The sequence below is a fragment of the Muntiacus reevesi genome, chromosome 2, assembly GCF_963930625.1.
Source record: "Muntiacus reevesi chromosome 2, mMunRee1.1, whole genome shotgun sequence".
Taxonomy (NCBI): Eukaryota; Metazoa; Chordata; class Mammalia; order Artiodactyla; family Cervidae; genus Muntiacus; species Muntiacus reevesi.
Window position 1 is genome coordinate 84,574,857 of NC_089250.1, and position 25,615 is coordinate 84,600,471.

Consider the following 25,615-nt stretch of genomic DNA (forward strand, 5'->3'; position numbering starts at 1 on the left):
TCCCTTTGCTTGCCCGACGTGGCGCCCTCTCCCGGTCTCCTTTACTCCGCATGTCGGCTCCTCCGCTGGCCCTCCCTCCTCCCTCGTCCCAGAATCAAGTCCATCTTCTCTTCAGATTCTCTAGATGCCATCCCACCCATGCCTCCACCTCCACGATGAAACTTGCCAGTCATTCTTTCAATTCCAGAGTCAGGGGTCCAACTGTCCTCTTCCGTCAGGGCCATTTGCCCAGAATGCCTCTCTCCTGTCTACATTCTCCGCTTGTGCCCAGGGTACCACCAGTGATTATCCTTCAAAGCCTTTATCTGCAGCCACACTTGGCTCTCGCTGGACATAGGCACAGATGCTCAGTTCTCAGCTCCCACCCCCCACCTTTGCATCCCAGTGCTCTTTGTCCTTCCTTTGCTTAAAAAACATATTTGACACATAGAAAACATCTACAAAGTCAGCACCCGAGATTTTGGCTTATTATTCCATTTTCCTTTATTATTTTTATAATACATAAGTACAACATATGTAATACATACAGAACTCTGTAATATAAAGCTAGTTGTGAAGCATAACATAATAAACAACCATAAGCCTAACATACAACCCAAAAACCTGAACATTACTAATAACCAGTGTCTACCCACGTGTCTGCGACATCTGCTCCCTATTTCCCTCTCAGAGGTGATTTCTAGGCTGAATTTTGGCTTATCCTTTTTTTTTTTTTTTTTAGTTTTAGTTTTACCATTTATGTGTGCATTGAGAAGATGCTCTTTGGTTTTGCTTGCTTTTGAGCTCAATAAAAATAGTGTCAATCATATCCTGGGACTTGCTTTTTTTTTTCTTAATATTTTCAGAGATTCATTCTTCTTGTCAGGTATAGCTGTGGTTCACTTATTTTTTTTCTTTTTTACTACTGAATAATATTCCTTACTGTTAATACACCTAATTTACTTAAACGCTGTCCTATAGACAGAAAGGCATTTCAGTTTTTCCAGTTATAACTATAATGAAGACATTACTATAAACATTTTTGTACATACCTCCTGGTACACAAATGCATACATTTACTGGATACACAGCTGGAAGGTGGAGTCATAAGTTAGAGCCCAAAGTGTGCAAATGTTCAACTTGGTGAGGTATGGTGTTTTCTAAAGCAGGGGTGCCTATTTACACATCATGAAATGAGCTCACACGGATCTTCTTTAGCACCTGGTGCTGTTAGACTCCTTAACTTCATAAATCTTATGAATGTAACTTACAAGCTAATTGTGATCGTAATTCGTATCTCCAAGGTTTTTATTGATTTATAAGCCCCATGTATTTTCTCTTCTGTGAAATGCCTCTTCAAGTCTTTTCCATTTTTCTTTTTTCTTCTTTCTGGTTTTTAAAAATTACTCAAAAAAGCTTCATTTCTTAAATTTAGCTTTCTGACTCTGTGCTTCTGCTCTTAACACTTTCACAATGATTTTCTGCTCCTCAATAAGGAAAGTGCACTTGATCCTGTCACAGACATACACACCAGCCAGAAAACCAGGCCTGGCTGACATGTCTTCTTGCTTCAGACAATCTCATAAAGAACCTTAGGTCTCACAGCACAAACTCCTTGAAGCTGGCCTGGGTACACACCACATGTGGATTTTAGTGCTATCCCAACCTTCTTGGTATAAAGGTAAACAATTCTATTACCAGGGGTTAAGGACAGCCTAGTCTTACTAAGAGGCTGTATTGTAGGAAAGCCTACAGTGGTATATCAAATGCTGGACCATCCTGAATGCCTCTAGATACCATCCTGGGAAGAGGAAGTCTGTTTTCCTATTATTTAAAAAATAGGAATTCTCTCTATATTCTTCTTACTACTTCCTTCTCAGTTAACAGTATTGTAAATATCAAGTCTTGGTTTGTCTTTTTACTACACTAAATTGTTTATTAGCTTAACCTAAGTGCTAGTTTGAATATATTTGACTTAATCATCTTTAATGATTAGTACATGTCTCAAGAGATTTGTTTCCGCCCAAAGACTTTTCTTTCATGCAAACATTTAAATATTTGCTTTTTGTAATTCAGACCTTAACGTATTTGGGGCTGACAGCTATGTGAGGTGTGAGGCATAAACTGAACTTCATTTTTTCTCTAAGGATAACAGTTGTTCTACAACTAGTTATGGAGTCACCCTTCCTCCCCCACTGATCTGTCATCTCATCATATCTCAAAGGTCAGTATATATGCATGGGCTACTTTCCAGGTTCCTCATTTCACTGCACTGCTCAGAATGCCTACCTCTGTACCACATACAACACAGACTCTACAATAAAACTTACTATCTTGTAAGTCTCCTCAATCTCTTCATAGTTAGAAGCATCCAGCTCTCTTAGTCCTTTGCTAATTCACAGACATTTAAATATCTGCTTATCACATTCAACAAAACCTCTGTTGGAATTTCTGCTTGAAATGGCATTGTGTCTATAGATAATTTAGGAGGAGATCTAACACCCTTACAACCTTCAGTATTCATGAACAAACACAGTTCTTCATTTGTTTCTACCTAGCTTCTTCACCTTTATCCTTCAAGTCCCAAATCAGGCCTTAACCTAAAACACTGTCTGCCTTAACCATTTGGTTAAGCTATTGGGAAAGGTATTTCACCTTCCCAACTAAATGTGTCTTTTATGTGCAAATTGGGGTGAGTTTGAGGTTTCTATTGGAGTGATGGTGGAATTTTTCATTATTGAATATATCAAGAATTTGAGAAGAGTTAGATGATACTGGGTTTGAGGTGTCTCTTGTATACTGGATGCTTGACATGCTATGTTCTTCAGAACAGAGGAGTCTGGATAAAGATACTGGTTTGATGAGATTTCCCACTAAAACTATATGACTAAGAGGGTAACTAGTGATGGGATTGTGAGGACCAGGATTCAAATGGGTAGAGGAAGAGAAAATAACGGAAGAAGCTAAGAAATAAGAAACATGTAAAGTTAACCAGAAAAGTGAAGTCAGGAGGAAACAGGGAAAGAAGATTTCTGAAGTGGTCAACACTGCCCAAATCCAGAGAAGAAAAATCACTAGAATAGCCAATGTTAGATCTTAATGGATCTAACAATTAAAAGGTCATTTATGACAGAAGAGATGGGTTAAAAAAAAAACACCTAACTTCACTGAGTTAAGGAGAGAATGGGAAAAGGTGGTTGGCACAACGCAGACATTCGGATATTTGCTGAAGACAAGCTTGAGAGAAACAGAGAAAAGACAGGCTATTCTCTGAAGGAGCCTAGCTGTGAAAGGAAGGAACAGCAGAATGTCTCAGAGGAGAAACAGCACATTATGAGGCCTGACCGCAACCATCATCCCATACACAGGTAGCAGAGTAAGCAAGCTTCCAAACAAGCGCTTCTTTAGAGGGAAAAATAAACATGGGATCGCTAATGGGAATGATGAGAGTGAGCAAGTGGATGTGAGAGCCACTGATGCTGACGACAAGGTGACGTTCTGGATGTGTGGGCAGAGACACAGAAAGACTCCAGGTACAGCATGGTCACCTTCCTGCCTTTGAGGTCACCTGACACAAATTAAAGAAGGGGTTTTCCTCAAGCTATCGTCTATGTTCTTTAATGAAAACACAGGGACTCAAACATGAACAAATTGGTTTTGTCTTTAGATAAAAGCCATCCATCACAGGATTAGATCAACAGTACAATGAAGGAAGCCGTTCTGTCACATAATGAGTTGAGAAAAGATACGGTAAACATTTAATGATACTGGGAGATTCTTAACAACTATGATTCAGATAAAATACATTAAAATATTAGGAAGAGGTTATTCTTTCTTATATAGAAGGATTTGCCAATGCCTAGAGTAACAGAGCTGCTACGGAAGAGAAATAAGTCCTCCAACTGAGCATCTCAGGAAACTAAGCCCCATTCTCAATCCAGCACAGATCAAATGGATTCTAAAGAAAGCATGTAATTCTCTCTTTAAGGGCCAGTGATGCCCGAAAAGGCAAGTTACTCTTCAGGAACACATGTATATGCTAAGTTATGTAGGATTATCAACTGCTAAGCTTTTTCCTTTCACCTCCAATATACCTGAGTGTATATTTGATGTAATTGCTTTGGGACGAGGCCAGCTTATACCACATGGGGAGAGGGGACTGTCTTACAGAAAATGAGATTTGATGATGCCAGTGACACAGAAAGTAGCTTCTCACTCCAGTCACTGTGTTCAACGGGGCTCTAATTCCAGAAAGGGTATCTAGTATATTAAACCAGTCATCCCCACGTGCACTTCACCCCCATTAGTCTCTTATTCCCTTTCCACGAGCACCTACCCTGTGCTGAGCTCAAGAGACCTCTACAGAGGCTGCTGCCCATCAAGCTCTCAGTACACGCCAGACCCATGCTACCTGCCTTACAAGCGCTGTCTCGTTTAATCCACACCTCACGCCCACAAGACCGGAACTAGTATCACTGTCCCTATTGTACAGATGAGAAATTCTGCTAAGAGAACTGAAGTAATTTGCCTCCGTCATACAACAAGCATGTGGCAACGCTGAAACTTGAATCCAGGTGTGTCTGACTTCAAAGCCCACGCTCTTAACCCTCTCCCTGCAATAACCATGAACAAGTCCGCGTGCTGCTCCCTTACCGTACACGTGTGGAGCTGGGGCAGTGCAGAAAAGGAAGAACTGAGAAGAGTGACGCTGCCCATCCATCCACTCTGCATAGGACATGCAGCTGAGCCTGCTCAATTCTGGAAAACGACCCAAGGATGTTAACTACCCTTAGCGGCCACTCCTCTGCCTACCTCCTTCTTCCCCCTCAGGGCGAGGGAATAGGAAATTACGAGAGATCAAAATGCTTGGAGAATGCAACTATATTTGACTCACCAGGGCAAGCGGCCTGAGCACCTCTAATAAGCCTCAGGGAGAGCGTGCCTTTGGCTAAAGGGATGCCTTCAAGCATCTCCTTGAGGCTTCAGTAAAGGAGGTCTCGGGAGAGAGAGCAGAGTGATGCTTCTTCCCTGTCAGAGTGACTGCTCTAACCACTCAGATCAAAATGTCCCATTGCTCACGGCATCACTAGTGCCACAAGGTCATATTTCTCTATTCAACTGACTTTCAGGCTTTTCTCTGAGAGAGAGAAAAAAGAAGTGACCTCCTAGGTCTGGGAAAAAAATGAAAAAAGTCTGACTTGCTTTGAAATGCAAAAGACCTCCATCTCCAGCTTGTTCTAGCCCCCAAGGGACCAGGGACAACCCTGGAGTCTTACTCGCTGCTCTTTATTCAAAGTTCCCTGGAAAACAGCTGCTTGTTTTAAAAGAACTGCAGGAAGACCCTGGTCTTCTATAAGGTCCCCCCAAACGTCTGCACCCTGGAGTGGTGCAAAGGGCAACCAGATGCAGATGGGCTCCTGGCCATTGCGCTGTTATGATTAAGGCTCTTTGGACTGTTTCCCTGAGGATCACCAAGTACAGACAAGTTAAAAAAAAAAAAGGTTAGTCTGTATCATATCCCACAATGGGTCCAAGCCATTTCTCAACCTCAGCCACAGACATGTTCTTCCTCGAAGCATAATCCTCAATCTGCAAAAGATTAAAGCCAGTTTGTTAAAACAAAATGATATGACTTTCTGAACTAAAGTTTCCACAGCAATCACTAAGATACTCTAAGTACCTTCCATGTCTTATCTTAATATTAAAAGTGATCCACTGAGTTAAGCAGAAACAGATATTTATTTATTCACTAGGGTGCCTTACTCTCTGGGCAGAAAAACAATATGTAGTAACTATCTGGTGCTTAGAGGCCTGGCTGGGGTAGTGGGGGAGAGGAGAGGAGGGTGGTCTATTTATACATGGGAGGACTAGAATTGGAGTAATGCGTTGAAATCAAAGCAAAACATTAGTGGGGGTAAATTTCTTCATCTTTTGCCTCTCATTTTATTCTCATTCACATGTAAAACAAAATAGGTTTAACAGTTACATTTAAAACAAGACAGGCCCCAAGGGATGCCACCTACAATGAAAACAGCTAACTTACCTGATCTTTGGAAATTTTCCCCACAGCAAAATACTTGGACTTCAAGTTGGAGAAGTAAAGGCCAGATACTGCTGAAGCAGGTGCCATGGCCAGCGACTCTGTTAACCTAATGCCTAAGGAGAGCAGCATGAGGGAAAATGCTCATTTATTCAGTGCTGAGACAGGCCTGCCGGTTGGTAGGCACCCAATAAAGTCTTATTTACAAGTGAGTGAGAGTGAACTTGTGCCTTTTAGATGGACACATGACGTGGCACGAAAGATGTTGTAGAGTAGTCTAGCAAGCTCCCACCAAGGGGATGAACAAACTTAGGACATGCAGAGCTCCTGTGACCAGGGCAGGGGTAGGGGGGAGGCCTGGAAGACTCTACACGCTTCTCCCGCCCTCCAAGATCAGTCACAGAGGCTACACCCACGCCTTCTAGACAAGGACCCCAGCCCTGGAGTTGAGGACACCATCTGGGCCTGCAGAGGCTCCGGTGGGCCAAGGTCACTAGGGGTGACCTCAGCTGGGCCCCACCAAGCACGAGTCCACGTCATGGCTACCCTGTCTACGTTGTTCACTTTCTGGACAAGGCAACAGAGCAGTGTGAAGGTCAGGTGCTTTGTCAAGGTCACCCAGCTGGCTTATGGGTCCTAAGTCCCCAGCTCCTGACTCCTGAGCCCGTGCTATTCCTGCCAGCTCAGATTCAACAAGCCTCACAGCTCCCCACGTGCACCTACATTCTTTTATTCTTCAGCGTGGATGGCACGCTACTGATGAACTCCACTAAAAACAGTGCATTAACAGTAGTATAGATATAAAGAGGAAGAGAGCGGAAGGGAAGGACGGGAGTTCTGTGAGACAAAAGTCCAGGGATGCTCCTGGAAGGAATGGAAGGACAGAGTGATGTGAAGTGTGTTACTAGAGGTTAGAGAGGTCACTCACTAGTGGAGAGGCTGAAAACAGTAACACATGTGTATTAGGGAATGGGGCAGGGGATGTATGGGCTGGTATGAATCAGCTAAGCTCCCATCTGTTGTGGGTGAAGAGGAAATAATAAACTGATAAACCTAAAGATGGTGATGTAAGACTACCACTTGATAATACAGAGGGAAGAGATCCCATTTCTACAGGACCTCCATGTGCCGAAATTAAAATCTGTTTCTTTTCCTCTTGTTGGAAAATAATAACGCTATGGAGGTGAAGTGCTAGAACAGACTGCGAGCAGTGAGGAAAGGACTTCCTCGGTGGCTCAGTGGTAAAGAATCTGCCTGCAATGCAGGAGCCGCAGGAGATGTGGGTTCAATCCCTGGGTTGGGAAGACTCCCCGGAGATGGGCATGGCAACCCATTCCAGTACTCTTGCCTGGAGAATCCCATGGACAGACAAGCCTAGCAGGTTACAGTCCGTGGGGTCACGAACAGCTGGACATGACTCAAGCACGCACATGGTGAGGAAAGATGCGACTGGGGATTTTACCCTAAGCCCCTGTCCATGTTCTCCCCGTCACCCCTTCGTGCCTCTCCTTCGCTACTGTGCATGTAACCCGAGGAAGACTCCTGCTTCTCTCCAGCACTGACCTGTGCACTGCTCCACGTCTGCCAGCCTCCACATGGTCAGCTTCTCAGTGTGGTCAGGCTGGCTGGGATAGCCAGGCGCCGGCCGGATGCCCTCGTAGCGCAGTCTCCGCAGGTCAGCCACAGCCAGCTGCTCACCACTGCAGTAACCCCACAGCTCCCTGCGGACCCGCTCGTGCAGCTCCTCAGCGAAAGCCTGGGACCAGGACATGGAACACACAGCTCAGGCAGAGCTGGGAACCCCTCTCCTGCCTCCACCCTGCCTGCTACCCCACTCGCCCTGCAGGCAGCGAAGCTCCACAGAGGGACAGGTGACAGATGACAGTCTCAACTCATCCGTAGTGTCGTCAGCGGCTCTGGGGCTCATTTTGGTCTCCGCTGGACTCTGAAGGATCACAGTCCATGATCTGAGATCTGAGGCCCTTCAAACTTGCCCCTGACTCTCAGGTTCTGGTTTACAGTGGTCAGGAGAGAGGGGGATCGTGACAGTGGCCTCAGGAAAAGGGAAGCGGCCCCCACAGCCACATAAGCTGCCCCACCCCACAGAGGAGGATGAGGGATCTATGGAAGAGTCCAACATCAGAACGAGAAGCTCTGAATCAAGGAATCTGTTTGGCTTTTCTCGGGCTCTTCTGGACAACACTGTATCAAGGCTCTGGGGGTCATTCTAACTACGGCGTTGCTGAAGGCTGCTCTGTGCCCAAAGATGAGGCATGAGAGCAACTCAAGAATTCACGATTTAAGAGTACATGTGTTGTCAGAGTCAGGAGTACATGCACATACACGCACACATGTGCATAAACACACATGCCCGTCCCCGGCTCCTAGCCCTGGCCCATGGCCTCAGGGCACCACGGTTCTACCTCGGCCAGCCGGTCCCCCAGTGCCTTGACCATGATGCTGCTGTAGTCATCACACTCCTCCTCATAGGCCTTGCTCAGCTCCTCCACCCCAAAGCAGGCAACGGCGAATAGGCCCAGGTAGTCAGGGATGCCCGAGTCCAGAGGGGCAATGAAGTCCGAGAGGCAGAGGTAGGGGTCCGAGCTGGCAGAGTCCTTCTCGGCCTGGAAACGCAACGAGTGGGTGGAGTGGCCATTAGCATGGATGTAGCACTAACACACAGCAAACAGCAATCGAGCATCTTCCAATGAATACAAGCTTCAAATGGGGCTGTCTGTCATGTTCACCCCAGTACTTAGAAGAGTGTCTGATATACAGTGTTCAATAAACACATGTTGACTAAACAAATGGAACGAGGCTTATCTGACATGACATACACACATAGTTGAGAAATCAGTTAACTTCACACACTCACAAATATCTACTGAATGCCTACTGGACCTGGAACCCTAAATAGTCACAGAAGATTTTTGTTTTTTTCCCCAAAAGTGTTGTCAATTAGAGATCAACATTAAATCCTGAAGTTATGTTCAAAAGTGGTCCACTTGGTGTATGGGCCTCTACTTCGCATCGCCAGAAGCAGTTCAACAGGTGGCCAAGGTCAGCAGCACAGGGCCACATGCTGCCCGCCGTAGGCGGCGGGTCAGGAGACAGCTAAGGACAGTGATAGGCCAGCCTGAAGTCAAACAAAGCAGGGCCTGCTTCTGGGGCTCTCTCAGGCCAGGCGGTCATCCTCCCCACCTTCCATCTCCATATGACGACTGACTCTTCCTGCTGCTAAGCTGACAAGCAAAGTCTTACACATGTTTTACAACCAACACATACTTGCTGAGAAGGTAAACAGTGAATGACTTATATGTACTGAGTGCTTACTGTATATCAAGCATTAGTTGGTGCTTTATATGAACTAATTAATTAAATTGTCTCGATAACCCTGTGAAGTAAGTGATACCATCAGTTCCACTTTACAGACAAGAAATCTGAGGCAGTGAGGGCTTGAAGAACTAGTTCAAGGCCAGATGGTCGCAGGTCAGACCCACAACCAACGCTCCTGACCACTAGGCAGCACTGCTTAGGACAGACGAATAATCAGTAAGCGGTCAGCCAGAAGCTTCGCAGTTATTTGCTTGCCAGCTCTAGAAACAAGTACAGTTTAATCAGCACTGGGCAGAAAATGGTTAACTGGCTGCAGGCAAGAAGGTAGCTGACAAAGGCACATGGGAATGTCAGACTCAGGGCCAGCCCTGCAGGGAGGAGCTGCCTTCCAGTTGTACTCTGTCCATCAACTGCTCTTTGCTAACAAAAGCCAGAGGGAGAGACAAAGCTTCCTGGCACCATAAGGAGAGAGAGGTCACAGAGCCCCACAGCACTTTCAGACAAACAGCGATCAGAGCCACTCAGAACAGAAGACCCCCCAGTGCAGTGAGTTGCTACAGGCAGAATTTTCCAGTGTACTGGAAAAAAGCACCTCCTTAGAAATATCTATCCGGGTAAGTACACACATACTGAGGTCATTACATTAAATGCCCTAATACCGTCCATCACAGACTGCCTGGACAGGAACGGTGCTGGGTGTAAAAAGAGATCAGAGGACACAGGACTGAAGGAGGGAACTTCAAGCCAGGGAGGAGGTTTCTGAACTGAGTTACTTAGGTAAAAGGAAAGTCACTAATTCCCTAGTGAGGAGGGGTGAGAACTTAACATCAGAATCCTCTTGTGTCTTGTGGCCTGAGTGCACAGTGAGGATGTGCTGGGCCTGGGTGCACAGAGCAAGGGTGTAGCTACTCCCATTTAACTTGTTAAGGTACCTTTTAATGTCCCTAGCTTAAGAATTCCCTCAGATATTGTCACAGCTAAAATATCTGTCATTATGAATTATATGGTGGTTATGATGAAAAGCAATACTATCATTTTGAAGGACTGAGAATGGTAGTTAAGACCTTGCAAAAATAACTTATTTAACAACTTTGTTAATGACTGGGGAATTCTGGTTCCAGTTGATTAGGACACCTTGTTTTTTTTATAGCAGCTGAAGGGACATGCTGGAAAACTTGCATGTTTAAAGGTAGGGGCACAGAGAGGGAGCCGTGTGCAGAGAGCCTGTTCTCTGACCCAGGAGGAGCCAGTGGTGTGGGGGGGTGTGGACACGCTGGGTTCCCTCCAAGCTGTGGGGCTTAGCGTACCCTCCACAGGCCTTCGTGTTCTCCTCTGCACATAGACACTGCCTGCCAACAAGCTGGGTGGAAATTAAACAAGATGGTCCATCAAGCGCTCTACTAAGCAGCTGGCCTCAGTAGACATGCAGCAGAAGTCTGCTCCCACCTGTTTCCCCTTGAGAAAGGGGGCCACCAGCCTGGTTTAACAACAGGCCTGGACCCAAACCGACGTTCTTGAGCAAGTGAGTGTCCACCTGTGTGACCCCGAGGCAAAAGCAGCATTTCTCCTCACCCGTCCAACCTGACAGGAAACACCTTCCTCCTGCTGGTGCCTGAGGCCCAGCTTCTAAACCTGTGTTGGTCCATTCTCTCCACCACAAAGCCTCGGGCTCAGGACTGCGATGGGTCATCTGGGGTGAGGTAGGGTGTAGCCACGCTAACACAAAGCTCAGACTTATGCCAATCTTATTTATGATCTTTCAGTGCTTAAACCAAAAAGGAGGGCTACGTGTCCGCTGGCAGCACGGCCTCCATACCTGCTGCCTGAGCCCGTGGAAGGTGGCTATGGGCTCCGAGGCTTGTGGCACCACGCCTTCCGCGTACAGGTGGATATCATCGTGAACGCTCTGTGCTGGCCAGAACCCAACCACGCCCCTGGCCTGGAGCTTCTTCTGACTGATCAGTGCCTGCAGCATATTTTGGGCATCATCATAGACCTTTTTGGCCTCTTCACCTATTAGGAAAATATCATAAGAATTCACTTAGGTATGCCAATAACACCCACTAAAGAAAGCTTTTTAAAACCACTACTTCTCCCCAGTTTCCCTCTTTATCCCTCTTTTCCTCTCAAATACTTTAAGTCAGTGTTTGCAGTCAGCACAGCCCCAGGTGCAGTAGCTGAGGGTTCAGTGGTTCTGCTAAGTACAGCTCCCAGATACAGTCGGCTCCACCAGCTCACACCACTCATATTTTTCCATTTAACAAAAGGCAGGGCGCCAGCTCTCACTCCCTGCAGTAACGTGTCAGACAGAGTGACACAAAGCAGGCCAGATCCTTCCATCACCGCGCTCCTTGTGCATAGACAGCCCCCCTGACCTTGCCGTGACCCCCAGGGCACAGAGCAGCCTGCAGAGTGAAGTGGGGCTCAGGCGTGGCTCCTGGGCGGCAGGCAGGGATCCCGCAGGCCTCACCTGACTCTGGTGGTGCCAGCAGGGCCTGAGTGCCTTCACCAGGGCCTGAACCGGCCGGCTCCACCTTGGCCTCTCTACTGCCCCGTCATCACTCTGGAGCGCTTCAGAATGAGCACCCCTTTCTCACTACCGCACCCTGGGGAGCCTGAGAGCCACTGTATCCCAGCATCCTAATATGCACCCCAGAGATCCCTCCAGGAGAGGGGCAAGAGGCACTCTCTCAGGCTCCCCTCAGCCCTAACCCCCATGTCCAGCAGTCCACTCCTCATTGCACTCTGAGCTGGCTGTTACTGAACCCGTTGAAGGGCTGAGCCTTCATGGGCGTAGATCCCATGTCTCTGGGGCAGGGCTGGAAGACAGAAGCAGGGAGAGCAGATTATCTATCAACTGGCTTGTCGCCCCCAGCCCTCACCTCCACTGGGCACAACGGGCACACTTGCATTCAGACCAGCCCACACGCCTGCGCCTTCTCACTCGGTCTCCCCGGCCTGGAGGGTCCTTTCTTCACCATCTCACATTCCCAGGCCCAGCCTCAGTAACTCCCACCTAATCTTCAAAGAGCAGTCCAAATACTACCTCCTCCAGGAAGCCTTTCCTGATCTTCCAGTTTGAGCTCGAGCTCATCTCCTGGTGTCCACAGAGGTCCAGGCTTAGCCCTGAAGCAGAAGCCTGGTCTGTCATATGGGAATCACCCACCACTGCTGCCTCAGCCAGCAGGTACCAGATAGCGGCCATGATACGTCTTCTCTGCGGATCCCCAGTGCCCAGCAAGTAATTGATGTCAACAAAGATTCAGTTCAGAATGGGTAAACGAAATGCCAAGTTTACTCAATAAATATCAATCAACCCAGCAGTTTGAAAACCATCAAAGGACTGAGCAGGTAAACAATATCCTATATCATATCGAAACAATGAACTCTAGGAATCTGCTAGAAGTCCAGTGGTTAGGACTCTGTACTCTGAGGGCCCAGGTATGATCCCTGGCCAGGATCCCACAAGCTTTGAGGTGCAGCCAAAAGAAAAAACAAAAAAACAAAACTCCATCCAGCATAATCCAAACCCACCACTCCACTACCTATTCTCATCTTCAAGGTCCCAAGACGATGTCTCGAATGTCAGTGCAGGGCAGAAGCACTTACGAAACTAACCTACAGTTTTGTCGTCAAATATCTTGGGAAAGCCTCGGTTCGGATATTTGCCCCGGAGCTGCCAGACGTCGAAGAAAGGCTTCCAGTCAATGTAGTCCACCAGCTTCTGCAGGTCGTAGTCTTCAAAAACCCGAGTCCCGAGGAATGCGGGCTTCACTGCAGGAAAGGAGTGAGCCGTCAACCCCGATGATGCCAGGGCGGGCCTGTGGCCCAGCTCCCTTCGTGCCAGAAGCCTCCTACGAGAAGCCTTCCTGGCCTGCTCCTTCCTGCTCTGTCAGCTCCCATGCTCTGCCTCCCTCCTGTCACCCAGAGGAGCTGTTTACAAAGAGGGAAACCGAAATTACCGTGGAGAGGGACTAATTCTGCGGCACATCTTAAATAAAACTCTTCTTCTCCTGCAGCTGATTGACTACATGACCCTTGGAAACTTCCCTCAACCCCTTCCCTTCCCCTTGCCCAAGAAAAAAGACAGACTGGGTTCACCTTCACTTGTACAGAGGAAGGTAACGCTGAAAGAAAACACACAGGAGAAAGACACACAGAAGAAGCCACGTCCATCAAGTTTTACAACAAGATCAATAATCTATATTGCCTACAGATATATATGGCCTTCCCTCATACTCAGTTGGTAAAGAATCCGCCTGCAATGCAGAAGACCCTGGTTCGATTCCTGGGTCAGGAAGATCCGCTGGAGAAGGGATAAGCTAACCACTCCAGTATTCTTGCGCTTCCCTTGTGGCTCAGCTGGTAAAGAAGCCGCCTGCAATGTGGAAGACCTGGGTTCAATTCCTGGATTGGGAAGATCCCCTGGAGAAGGGCAAGGCTACTCACTCCAGTATTCTGGCCTGGAGAAGTTCATGGACTGCACAGTCCATGAGGTTGCAAAGAGTTGGACATGACTGAGAAACTTTCACTTTTCACTTTCACTGATACACATGCACATGATCAAAGTCTAAGGAAATGCATGGAAACCAGGCATCAGATTCAGGGTCCTGCCAGGGAGGCAGGGCTCACAGGAATTACTATGTATTGCTCTGTCTTTTTAAAATGGCCAGTAGGTTACTTCTTAAGTGACTGGTAGGGGTACATGGATATTCAATACATTCCTCTTTACACTGCCTTGTAAGTCATAAGTGAAATACTGGTGAAGACTCCAGAGACAGACGGTGCCCCTGGGCTTCCTGGACACCACTGCTGCCCCCTGCACCACCTAGCCTGGGGTGAGTCAGGCCACGGTCCAAGGTGATCACTCTGCTGCCCGCTTCCCAGCCCTCACATCCTCAGTTTCCTGATCTGCAAACAGGGATCAGAGAACTTAAACTAAACCACTATGCTTTGGTGCTCAGTGATAACACACAAAGTTTCAGGAGTGTTTTTCTCTCATTCGATAGTATAAGTGAGAGGTCAAAGTATAGAAAAAGTATGCACAGCTTCTTAATTTTGCCTGGAAATCTCTACCTTTTTATACCACCCATGGTAGTTTTTTCTCATGTGTTCCTGGTCATCTTTTTACTATACAGGACAATCCCTTCCTTTTAAGTATTTTATTCTGCTGATTAGTTTGGTAATTAAAAAGAAACTACAGCTGTTCTCCTGACTGAAGTGTCCTCTTGCCTAGAAAGGCAGGGAAACACTCTGCTTCCGGGTGACTGAAGGGTGTTATTCTTGAATGAGCTTGTTGGTCAGAGCTGGAGGTTTGTTTGAGGTTTCTAGGTTTACCACCAAAGACCTAGAAAAGAAGAACCCTTCGTTTTCCTTTTACTGACTTCCTGAAAATACGCCAGGACTGGGCTGTCCTTGAGGGACCCTGCAAGGGGGTTAAAGAGCTCTTGAAAACTGCCACCACCACCGCCTGGAACTGTGAACCTTGAGGGAACTATTTCTACTGAGATGTATTCTGGACATTTGACTTGACTAAAATGGATTTCCCCTTGCAATATTTTTCCAATTTCATAGTGAAAGCTAAAGACAAAATCGATTGGGCTGGTATAGTAATGCACATTTTTCAAAGGTTTATACATATTCTCTTATTTTATCCTTACAACATTTCCATAAAGTAACTCCTTTCTTATGTATTAGAAACTGTCGAACATGGAAATAAGATGCTCAGGGTCACTCAGGGATTCAGAGCCAGGAGCCAAGTTGGGATTAGAACCCAACTCTCCATATGCCTTCCGCCCGCTAAATCACACTAAACACAGCTGGACTAAATCTAGAACCCAGCTCACCTACGTTTCCAGTTTAATACCCATCACTCTGCTGAGCATGTGTAGAACATGGGTGAGGTGAGCAATGAAAGCAGATTAGAGGTATTACCTTGGAAATATGGATTCAATTAATATAACCCCTGTTCAGCCTGTCTCAGTTTTGCATTCATATCTCATGCCTCTCTGAACCTGTCAGAATGTCTTACACATTATCGTGAACACCCATGCAGGGCAAGAAAGGTTAGAAACCAGAAGGGAAAGAAACCACAAGGGGGAAGCGTCCGAGCGAGAATGAGAGTGAACAGAACAGAAGCGCCTGCGTCGCGGCAATGTCTTGGTCTCCTCAACATGCAGGAGTTTGCGATTTCAGACGTTCCACGTCTGCACCTGGGCCAGCTGAGACCCAGGCCAAAGAGGTGACACTGGAACCCAAGCAGGTCTCGGCTTCAGATGAAGAAGGGCCACTGAGGCACAGCACAGAGGCAGGACTAGAGACTGAGTGTTGGTGACCTTTCAAGCCGTCACTTGAAATTCCATTTCTTCAAATTAAAGCGGAGATAAGAACACATTCATTTTAGGGTTGTGTCAAGGACTTAGAGCTGCTGCAGTTCAATCTCAGGACACTGTTTGGTTCTCCATAAATGGCACCTATTGACTTTCATTTTCAATCATCATTGTCATTCATCATCACTACTGAACATAATGAAGAGTTTCCAGCTGCCTGTTTGATTCTGCTGACCTGAAAATGCAAACCTCTCTTCAGCTCAGAGCTATCACATCTGCTTTTCTCTAACCCACAGCCCAACAGACCTGGAGGAGGCTCTGCCATCCAGTCAATATGGAAACCATTTTCTCTAGCTTGCCTTAAGGTTAAGTATCTTCTCTCCTATGAAAAAAAGAAGAGTTATTCAGTCCGAGACTCTTAGATTTTCAGCTGCTACTATTAAAGTATGTCCAAGGAAGCTAGTAAATATATTTCGCAAGAAAACAAATGCTCTTATTCATGAAAATTCATATTCTAGAAAACTCTTCCTGTTACATCTAAAATGGCTTCACATCAGCACCAGAACAATAGAGAGTAAAGATGCAAAACACATCCAGCACACATGGCTACATAAATGCAAGGCAGGCCTGCAGCCTTAACTGTAAGGTAAGTAAGCGTGCGATGGGGCAGACTCCTGCCCGAACTTTACCTGAGGCTGGGGTTCACTGGGGCCACCCACCGACTGCCCTGAGGCCCAGAAGGCAGAGCCAAGAAACAGCCACCTGTGGGCAGATTAAGGAGCGGGCAAGCCAACCACAGGGTCTTGGTCCAGCCAACACCTCAGGAACGTATTCCTTTCTCACTGTTGGTCATCACATTTCATTTGCCAGGCCATCCCCAAAATTTATGCCCTACCCATAACACAAAGCCCAGTAAACAGATAACCAGGAAGAAATATCCTGACAACCTCTGAAGAGTAATCATGCCTGATCTCCATAGATCCCCTGAAGCTCCTCTAGAGAAGGATAGTTCTCGAAACATTATTCTGCACAGAGTGTGTTGGATGATCAGGGAGAGAGGCTTACAATGTTCCTAATGTCTTCATTCTCTTCCATTATTTCCTTAAGAATAAGGATCTGTGGGAGTCATTTCGGCACACTGTCTCAGTTCCTGTCTTGCTGCTGCCTCTGAGCTCATGTTTTATTCATTCTCATAACTCGGGTAGCAAACAGCACCCAACACCTACAGCTTACTCAATATATGTTTGGTGGAATAAATAAAATTAATTTTAATATAGCCAAAAATTATTGGGAACAGTAAAGAATGCTGATGTGAAGCAGAAAGTAGACTTTTCTAAAATGATCCCAAACCTTCCCCTCCTCCAACAGCAAAATCACAATAACAACTGCAGGATCGTTCTACTGCCCAAACCAGAGGGGACCTGTTTTTGTTGCTTACCTTAAGAGACTCATAATGGTCCTGTCTGATATCTTCATATTCTTCCAGGATCTCCTCAAAGTACTCGTCTTTTAGATTCTCGTCTAACAGCTGAGAACACTGGAAATGCAAGATCAAAATTCAGCGACCACAGAGCAGCGAGAGAAGATAAAACAGGCAAAACAAGGGTCAGTCCTGGGGTCACCACCTTCAGGAGGCCTTCCCATGGTCATGTCATTTCCTCTCCATTTACCGGTTACGCTAGTTTCTGCCTGGCTGTACAGTAAAGTGTTAACTCAGGAGGCCGGGGGCGCTTCATTGCTGCACATTCTAAACAGAGGACAGATCCTGTGAGGTAAATACTAAGCCTTCAGCGATAAAGAGTGTCTTCGTCTACCTGGGGCCTTGGCCATCCCAGATTGTTTATGCTAACAATGTGATTTATGGGGGGACTTGGCTTGCACTCTGTCTGACCTCTGGAGCAGTTCAGGACTGAGTGACTAAGGTCAGTCAAGTGAGCATGCCACACCTACGTGACTGACTTCCAGTTAAAGCCCAAGACACCCAGGCTCTGTCAGCAGCCCTAGTTGGCAATGTTCCATCCATGCTATCACACATCATTAGTTGAAGTATCAGGCCCTGTCCATATGACTCCATAGGGAGACACACCTGGAAGCTAGTGCCCGGCCTTTTCTAAATCTTACTCAATTTTAATCTGTATCCATTCATGGTAATAAACGGTGATTGTGAGTTTAACAGCATTTTTGAGTTCTGTGAGTCACTGAATAAATCACTGAAACTGAGGGGGTTCTGGGGATCCACAACACACTGGGTAGGTACCCCCTCCTCAGGGTTTCAAAGATACTCTTCATCTCTCCATCACTGCACTTTTCACAGGCTTCCAGCATCTGTCTACGTGTCTACTTCCCTTACTAAGACAGGCCCTTTGAAGGTAGGACTGCACACAGAAGGTGCATCCTCACTGAATGTCTGCTGACAGAATGAGGTTGATCTTCACAGTCAACCATGAACTTCTGTTAAAACAAGAAAGGAAACTGATTGTCTGGGAAATGTGAGGCTACTCAGTAAACTATAAAACAGAATCAGCCAAGTATATTTATGACTGTGATTACCAAGTTGGTAGAAGAATCGCTGCCACCAAAGCTGAAAATATAATCACCAAGAAGAAAGATGTGGCCTTGCCTCAGTGGAGTTCTCCTTTAGGAAACTCAGCAGAACTCAGGAAAACAAGAAGGAATGCCTACTCCCAAGTCCCCAGAGCACATGCAAGCAATGCTTTGAAGATTTTAAAACACTGTTACATTCTGCTAGACTTTAAACTCTGGGAAAGTCAGTCAGTCAGTCAGTTCAGTCTCTCAGTCGTGTCCAACTCTTTGTGACCCCATGAATCGCAGCACGCCAGGCCTTCCTGTCCATCACCAGCTCCCGGTAAGCCCCATTTCCAAAACTTGACAGCACCCAGCAGGAACTACTACAGAGGTGGAAGGTGCTGCTTCCGTTGGCTGGCCCTTCCACACCCCTGTGGGACTCCTGCTCCCAGAGCTGTGGTAACAAGCCCCTCCCTGCCCAGGCTGACTTGCTCAATAAGAACAAGTTCATGGTCAATTATATGAGCTGTTCCATATGATCAATCACAAAATCAGAGTCAACCTGGGTTTTCATGCCAACCATCAGACACAGTACAGCTTTTCTTATCCTCTTTTTCTTTCTCATAGCAAATCACAGCACAATGAGAGGGAATACATTGAAAATAAATTTGGGCATCTTGTTTTTTATTTTTTAAAAAAAGGAAAAAAGCAAGGGGGCATCCCCCAATGTAAATCTCCAACTATTAAGCAGCTACAGTATTTTGGAATCTTTCAAATAAATACATGAGACAGTAGGCAGAGCGTAAGCCTGTGCCGTACTCACTGCAGTGAGATCAAAAGACTCTAAACCAGCTATCAATCTAAACAAGTCAGCCTAAACAAACTCTACCAATGACTCCGCAAACGTGTCACCAGCAGTTACCCAACTGACTTATCATCAGACTTATATCTGAGTGATTTTAAAGGGTGGCTGTTCCTTTGTATATGAGAAGAACCAACCACAGTCCGCTGGACCACACAGTGAAGAACACAGATGCCCCCACCTCCTCCTCTGCAGGCTTCCAGCTGGGCCCATGGTGCTTAAGCTCTTCAAGACAATGGAAGAGTGTCCTAGAGATGGAATCAAGGGGCCAAGTGCTTCCCAGCTAAAGTGCACCCTAACCTGTAAGGGCTGTATCAGTCCTGTGTACTCAAATGGGTTCAACAGCCTGGTCTTCAAATGGGAAGTGTTCAGTCGCTCATTAGCATTTGTAAATAGCCACTAGCCTTAAAGAGGGTTGCACTGGTTACTCAACCATGGACCTGAAATAAGCTCCGTAGGAAATACAATCCAAATATAAGATATAAATAGTGTTTTTCAAAACTGAGTTGTAGAAATGTACTTTATTTGCGCATTAATCTATGTCAATGGCAAATTAAAAAACTGCAATTTTATGATTTCAGCCCAATTTAATTGTATCCTTAACAAAGGAGACTTATTAAACATTAACAGAACAAGTTTAACTAATGCAGCACAGAGTAAGACCACCTGTGTTCCAATCCACAACTGCTGCTTGAGGGATCTGTGGCCTCAAGAGTTACTGACCTCTCTGTTCCTGTTTCCTCGCCTCTAAAATGGGGATAATAAAAATATCTACCTCATGAGAATTAACTAAAAAGTCCATGTAAAGCACTTAGCACAGTGCTGGGCACACTGTAAATGTTTAATAATGTTAGTGGTTACTGAACAACTTTAATTCACAGGTCTGAAAGAATTCCTTTGGAAAGTGGTTTGGGAAGTGTGGTGGCCCTCGTCCAGGCTGGGACAGTGCCTGGGAGTGTCGCAGATCGCCAGGCCCCTCAGCAACCTTCCTTGCCTGCAAATGTGAAGGCTGGACTAGATTCTGCTGTGTGCGCTCAGCTGCTTCAGTCATGTCCAGCTGTCTGCAACTGTAAGGACTGTAGCCCGCCAGGCTCCTCTGTCCATGGGATTCTCCAGGCAAGAACACTGGAGTGCGTAGCCGTGCCCTTCTCCAGGGACTGAACCTAGATTTCCTGCACTGCAGGCAGACTCTTTACCCACTGAGCCACCTGGGAATCCCTAGACTAGATGAGTGATGTTTAAATTGTTCCCATTTGATGAGAAACAGGAGTGGGATGAGGGAGTGGAAGGGGTCACTCTTGTTTGCCCACTGAGTTTCCAGAAAAGACGTCACTTGCAAAGGTTTCTGTGGCAAAAACAAACTTGGAAACCACTGGATCACACGGTCATTCAGAGTCCCAACAGCTTTTATGTCCCATTATTCAATGAATATAATGAAACACATAACAAGAGAGAATGTTAGGCTTCATGATAGAGAAAAGCAGAAAAAACCACTAAGGTAAGTTGTTTATCATATTCACTAAATTCTGCGTTTTCAACATATATCTGTGAATGTTTTTCTGTCTTCAGGTAGGGTCAATTGGCCCATTTCAGTTTAAACATTTTTCTATCTGGAAATGGGTTATTTAAAAAAATTTACATTCCTATTACTCAACCACAATAAAGAATGAAATTTTCAGCAACATGGATGGACCTAGAGATTATCATACTAAGTGAAGTCAGAAAAAGACAAATATCATATGATGCCACTTACATGCAGAATCTAAAACAGGACCCAAATGAATATATTTCTGAAACAAAAACAGAATCATGGACATAGAAAACAGACTAGCGGCTGCCAAGGGAGAGGGAATGGGGGAAGAGATGGATCGGGAGGTTGGGATTACCAAGATGTAAGCTTTATGTGTAGGATGGATAAACAACAAGGTCCCACTGTCCAGCACAGGGAACTACATTCCATAATCAGAAAGAATGTTTAAAAAAAAAAGAATGTATAAATATGTGTGACTTGATTTTGCTGTACGGCAGAAATTAACACAACTTTGTAAATCAACTATACTTCAATTAAAAAAACTGATAAATTCTACATTCTTTAGTTGGAGTTAAGAAAGTGCCCATTCATATTTGAAAATATTCGTAAATGACTGAAACCCCCCTCTGGGTTGGTGTCCTGGCATCACTGCTCTGCTGCTCAGACCAGCACTGCCGATGCTGGTTCAGGAAGAGGTCCCAGAAGGCACAGGACACACTGACCCACCCTCCTCTGGCAATGCAGATACCTGCAGTGACCCTACCACAAACCCTAGGATAGTCTTTGACGATTCTTTTTAGTAGAACAGGACAAAAATAAACAGAAGATCTTGGGCAATACCCTTAACTCGCAATGCTCTCATTTTCTCATTACAACAGATCCGCAATAACATGAGGCCCACACTTACCACCACCACGCTCTTGGACGCGTCCAGGACGTGGATCACAGGTGCACTGTATCTTGGGGCTATTTTAACTGCTGTGTGGGTTCTGAAAAGAGGGGTCAGGGGGAAAAACACATCCGTCAGGGCTGACAGTTGCTACACAACTCCTGTTCAGAACCATTGGAGATAATGTTTCTACAGTGCTTTCCAGAGAAAAATCTCACAGTACTTATAAATACTGCATATCCCTTCAAAAGTGAGAATGACCTTCTCCCCACCCTAACATGGGGAAGCCAAGGGGAAAAGACATGGATTTTTGGCCCAGGCAGCAAAGAAGTCTAGGATCAAGAGAGGACAATGTCCTCAGCTCTCTGCCAATGGGATCAGGCTGGCCTGGTGACTGCACTTTGCTTTCATAAAGGTCAAAGTGGAGTGTTTTCCTGCAGATGAACTGGGCCACCAGCCAGAGTCCCTGGAGAAGCAGACAGTGGCAGGGGACATGGGCCCAGTCCCCAGCTGCTGCTTCCCGCCTCCCACCAAGAGACACCAACACTCCTCCAACCCAAGCCCACCTTCTACTTGTCGGAAGGAAACTTGGACCTAAATAAATTCAACACACAGTAATAGAGAGAGGTCAAAGCAACAAGATCTTATCCTAACATTGGCTCAGCCCCCAATTTCTTTCGCCAAACCAGAAAATGTCAGTTCTGAGGAAGAAACACTCTTTAATGCTTAAAATTACCTGATTTTACCAACAAATTGCCCTCTGATTGCTGAATGTTTGTATCAATAGCACAGGCTACATATCTGCTATTTTAGTACAAAGCACAACATATTAAAGTGAGAACTGAAGATATATACATCCTTCCTTACTGCATGTGGTTAATCTAGGGCCCTGAGGCTGGGACAGAAGTGCAGACTTTGCCACAATTCCATGTACACGGGTGACAACAGTAGTTCCCACTCCCACTAAACGGACAGTGTTTCCAGTCTTCTCTCCTCCTTCTTTCCCCCTTAAAGCAGCAGCAGGTCTCTCTAAGTCACATACTTTCATAATCTTTCCCCTCAACTAAAATATATTCCCATTTGGAAAGATGTCCAGAATGTGCTATTTTACGGGGGAAAACCAAATTAGCAAAAACAGTTTGTTTAAAAGAATTTTATTTAAAAAATAAACAAAACAAAATACTAACACCCTCAACCTGCCCCAACCAACCAACCAACCTTAAAGTGGCTGTATAATAGAAAAAGCAAAGACAGATATCAAAATGTCAGCACTGGTGACATGAAGATTAGAACTGGGACTGAATCTGGGAAGGAAGAGACAAAAGTTTAACTTTATGAATTCTTTGACATGTTCTAATAATTGTGAATTACTGAGGCAATTTTTGAAAACCAAAAAAAAAGAAAAAAAATTAAAGGTATAATATCTGAGTGTGTTTTTAATAGGCTTCTAAGGAAAGACTCTAAAAACTCATTCACAATGAGACAGACAAAACCTCTAACATTTCACCTGTCCCGTTTCTCAGCGTATTTCTCTACAGAAATAGAAAGCAAAGGACGAAAGCCCTAAGCCACCAGAACTGGGCTGTAAGATGGAGTTCAGCCTCGACCAGCCAGCGCAGAGGATACCTTCTGAACTGGGAGGCTGGGGTGGCCACCAGCAGGGGGCGCTGCACCGCTGCCCTCGAGCAGCCTAAGGAATGCCACGGCCTCCTCAGGAGCATCTGTGCCTACTGTGTGCTCGGAGACCAAAGATTCTGAAGTTACCCTGGGTAGTCTATGAGGCGGGGAAGATTTTCAAACAGGAGGAAAAGTTATAAAGAAGGAGTTGCTTCCAGCTTCAAAACAGAACACAAGTCAGACTCTGTATGCTTCCTCTTCCTCAGATGCTTCCTCAGCAACTTGAAACACACAAATACACCTATGTCTTTTTCCTCCATGAAGCTCCCCCAGGAAACAATATTTTAGGCCCGATGTGACTTCAGTGACATTTCTTTTAAAGCTAGTTGTAAAAATTGAAATGTTTACATCAACATAATTGATATTTAGTAAGTATCTAAGGTTTCTCAGTGCAATTCTGGTCCTTGTCTATTTGTTGGTCTGGAAAAAGGCACTGAGAAGAAATGGATGGATTTCATGATTTAAAAAAACAAATCAAAGTACTCCTTTCCAACATAAAAACCGCCCAAGCTGGATGAGCACAGGCATGAAGTTTGAGTTTGCCCAGCTATCAACAATAAATGCTGGAGAGGGTGTGGAGAAAAGGGAACCCTCTTACACTGCTGGCGGGAATGCAAACTAGTACAGCCACTATGGAGAACTGTATGGAGATTCCTTAAAAAAAACTGGAAATAAAACTGCCATACGACCCAGCAATCCCACTGCTGGGCATACACACCACAGAAAGCAGAATTGAAAGAGACACGTGCACCCCAGTGTTCATTGCAGCAGTGTTTACAAGAGCTAGGACATGGAAGCAACCTAGATGTCCATTGGCAGAAGAATGGATAAGCAAGCTATGGTACATACACACCATGGAATATTACTCAGCCATTAAAAAGAACACATTTGAATCAGTTCCAATGAGAAGGATGAAACTGGAGCCTATTATACAAAGTGAAGTCAGTCAGAAAGAAAAACACTAATACAGTATATTAACACATATATATGGAATTTAGAAAGATGGTAACGACCCTATATGTAAGACAGCAAAAGAGACACAGATGTAAAGAACAGACTTCTGGACTCTGTGGGAGAAGGCAAGGGTAGGATGATTTGAGAGAATAGCACTGAAACATGTATATTACCATATGTGAACTAGATGACCAGTCCAAGTTCAATGCATGAAACAGGGCACTCAAAGTCAGTGCACTGGGACAACCCTGATGGATGGGGTGGGCAGGGAGGTGGGAGGGGGGTTCAGGATGGTGGACACATGTACACCCATGGCTGGTTCATGTCAATGTGTGGCAAAAACCACCACAATATTGTAAAGTAATTAGCCTCCAATTAAAATAAATTAATTAATTTTTTAAAAAAGCATGCTCCTGGTTTGACATTGATTCCACCTTTTTCTAAGCCTCCATTTATACAAACTTCTCCAGGTGGAAGACTTCTTTCTGAAGTCTGAAAAAAGGCAAAACATTGGAATCTCTCCTTTCCTTCCTACATACCCAGAGCAAAGGGGTAGAGGCTGAGGCCGAATCTCAAATGCATCTCTGCTAAGTCACCAGTCAACATCTAGGGTTTAATCAGCCACCTCCCACAGTGACCGCTCGACCGTGGCAACGTCGGCCCTAGCCCAAGGTCTCCCGCCTCGCTACCAGAGTGGGCTAGGCCTCATCTGTGCAAAGCGCCTAATGCTGAGGCCTTCCCCGAGCCTGGGGAACTGCCAGCACAAAGCTGCCCCCAGCTGCAGGCTGGAGCTGATCTAAGAGGGCATAAGAAGAAACTCTTTCACATTCTGAAAAAGAACACATACTCCAAGCATCTATTTCATGCCATATCCTATCCCAGAATTAATGTTTTACATAAATGCAGCATGACCATGAAAATGAAAGAAAAATGAAAGAAAAATGGAAAATAAATTTCAGGAAAATTAAGATAGAATCAGGAGTGAGATTGGCATATAAAATTCATTCCATGAAATCCTATACAGAGGAAAATATTATCAGTTATGTGATTCAGCACCATACTTTGAAGCAATTTAAAAAAACAAAACTCAGAAAATTACCTCCCACTTTGGGCAATGTGACTTCCTGTTGAATTCTCCAAGTTAAATTACACAAAAGATAATAGAAAAGGGCATTTTGCAGCTATTGGCTTTAAACCAGTTAAAAATTGAGCGCTAACTGCCAGACTTTTGCCCTTGAGAAGTTCTATAGCTAAAAGGGCCAGATTTCTAGTAAAGTCATTTCTAGTTTGTGATACAAAATCATCTGTATTACAGACAGTAAACTGTTCAGTTTTCTATTCTCTTATTGCTATAGGTTTAAAAGGGCCCCTCCAAGCACATTTCTACCCACAACTGATCCCAAATCTGTATAACCCTTTCAGCCTCTCCAAGGATCCATCCTCAAGCTTCATTTCGAGTGTCTGGGGGAACAGTTCTAATTCTCTCTTGCTA

At 45.4% G+C, this 25,615-nt stretch overlaps 1 protein-coding gene and 1 pseudogene across 3 annotated transcripts in view; both read right to left on the minus strand.

Annotated features, from left to right (window-relative positions):
* Positions 1-459: 459 nt before the first annotated feature.
* LOC136159725 (large ribosomal subunit protein eL34-like) lies at positions 460-1,757 on the minus strand (annotated as a pseudogene).
* MTR (5-methyltetrahydrofolate-homocysteine methyltransferase) overlaps positions 1,397-25,615 on the minus strand; it is a 124,472-nt gene continuing 100,253 nt past the window's right edge. For all 3 annotated transcript variants that reach the window (XM_065922243.1, XM_065922242.1, XM_065922241.1), the window contains 9 exons: positions 21,511-21,592; positions 17,123-17,221; positions 15,991-16,066; positions 12,974-13,129; positions 11,172-11,368; positions 8,443-8,643; positions 7,583-7,775; positions 6,023-6,135; positions 1,397-5,568 (listed from right to left, as the gene is read on the minus strand). In XM_065922243.1, coding sequence (XP_065778315.1) covers positions 5,482-5,568; positions 6,023-6,135; positions 7,583-7,775; positions 8,443-8,643; positions 11,172-11,368; positions 12,974-13,129; positions 15,991-16,066; positions 17,123-17,221; positions 21,511-21,592 — 1,204 coding nt within the window. In that variant the 3' untranslated portion in view covers positions 1,397-5,481. The remainder of the gene's footprint in view (positions 5,569-6,022; positions 6,136-7,582; positions 7,776-8,442; positions 8,644-11,171; positions 11,369-12,973; positions 13,130-15,990; positions 16,067-17,122; positions 17,222-21,510; positions 21,593-25,615) is intronic.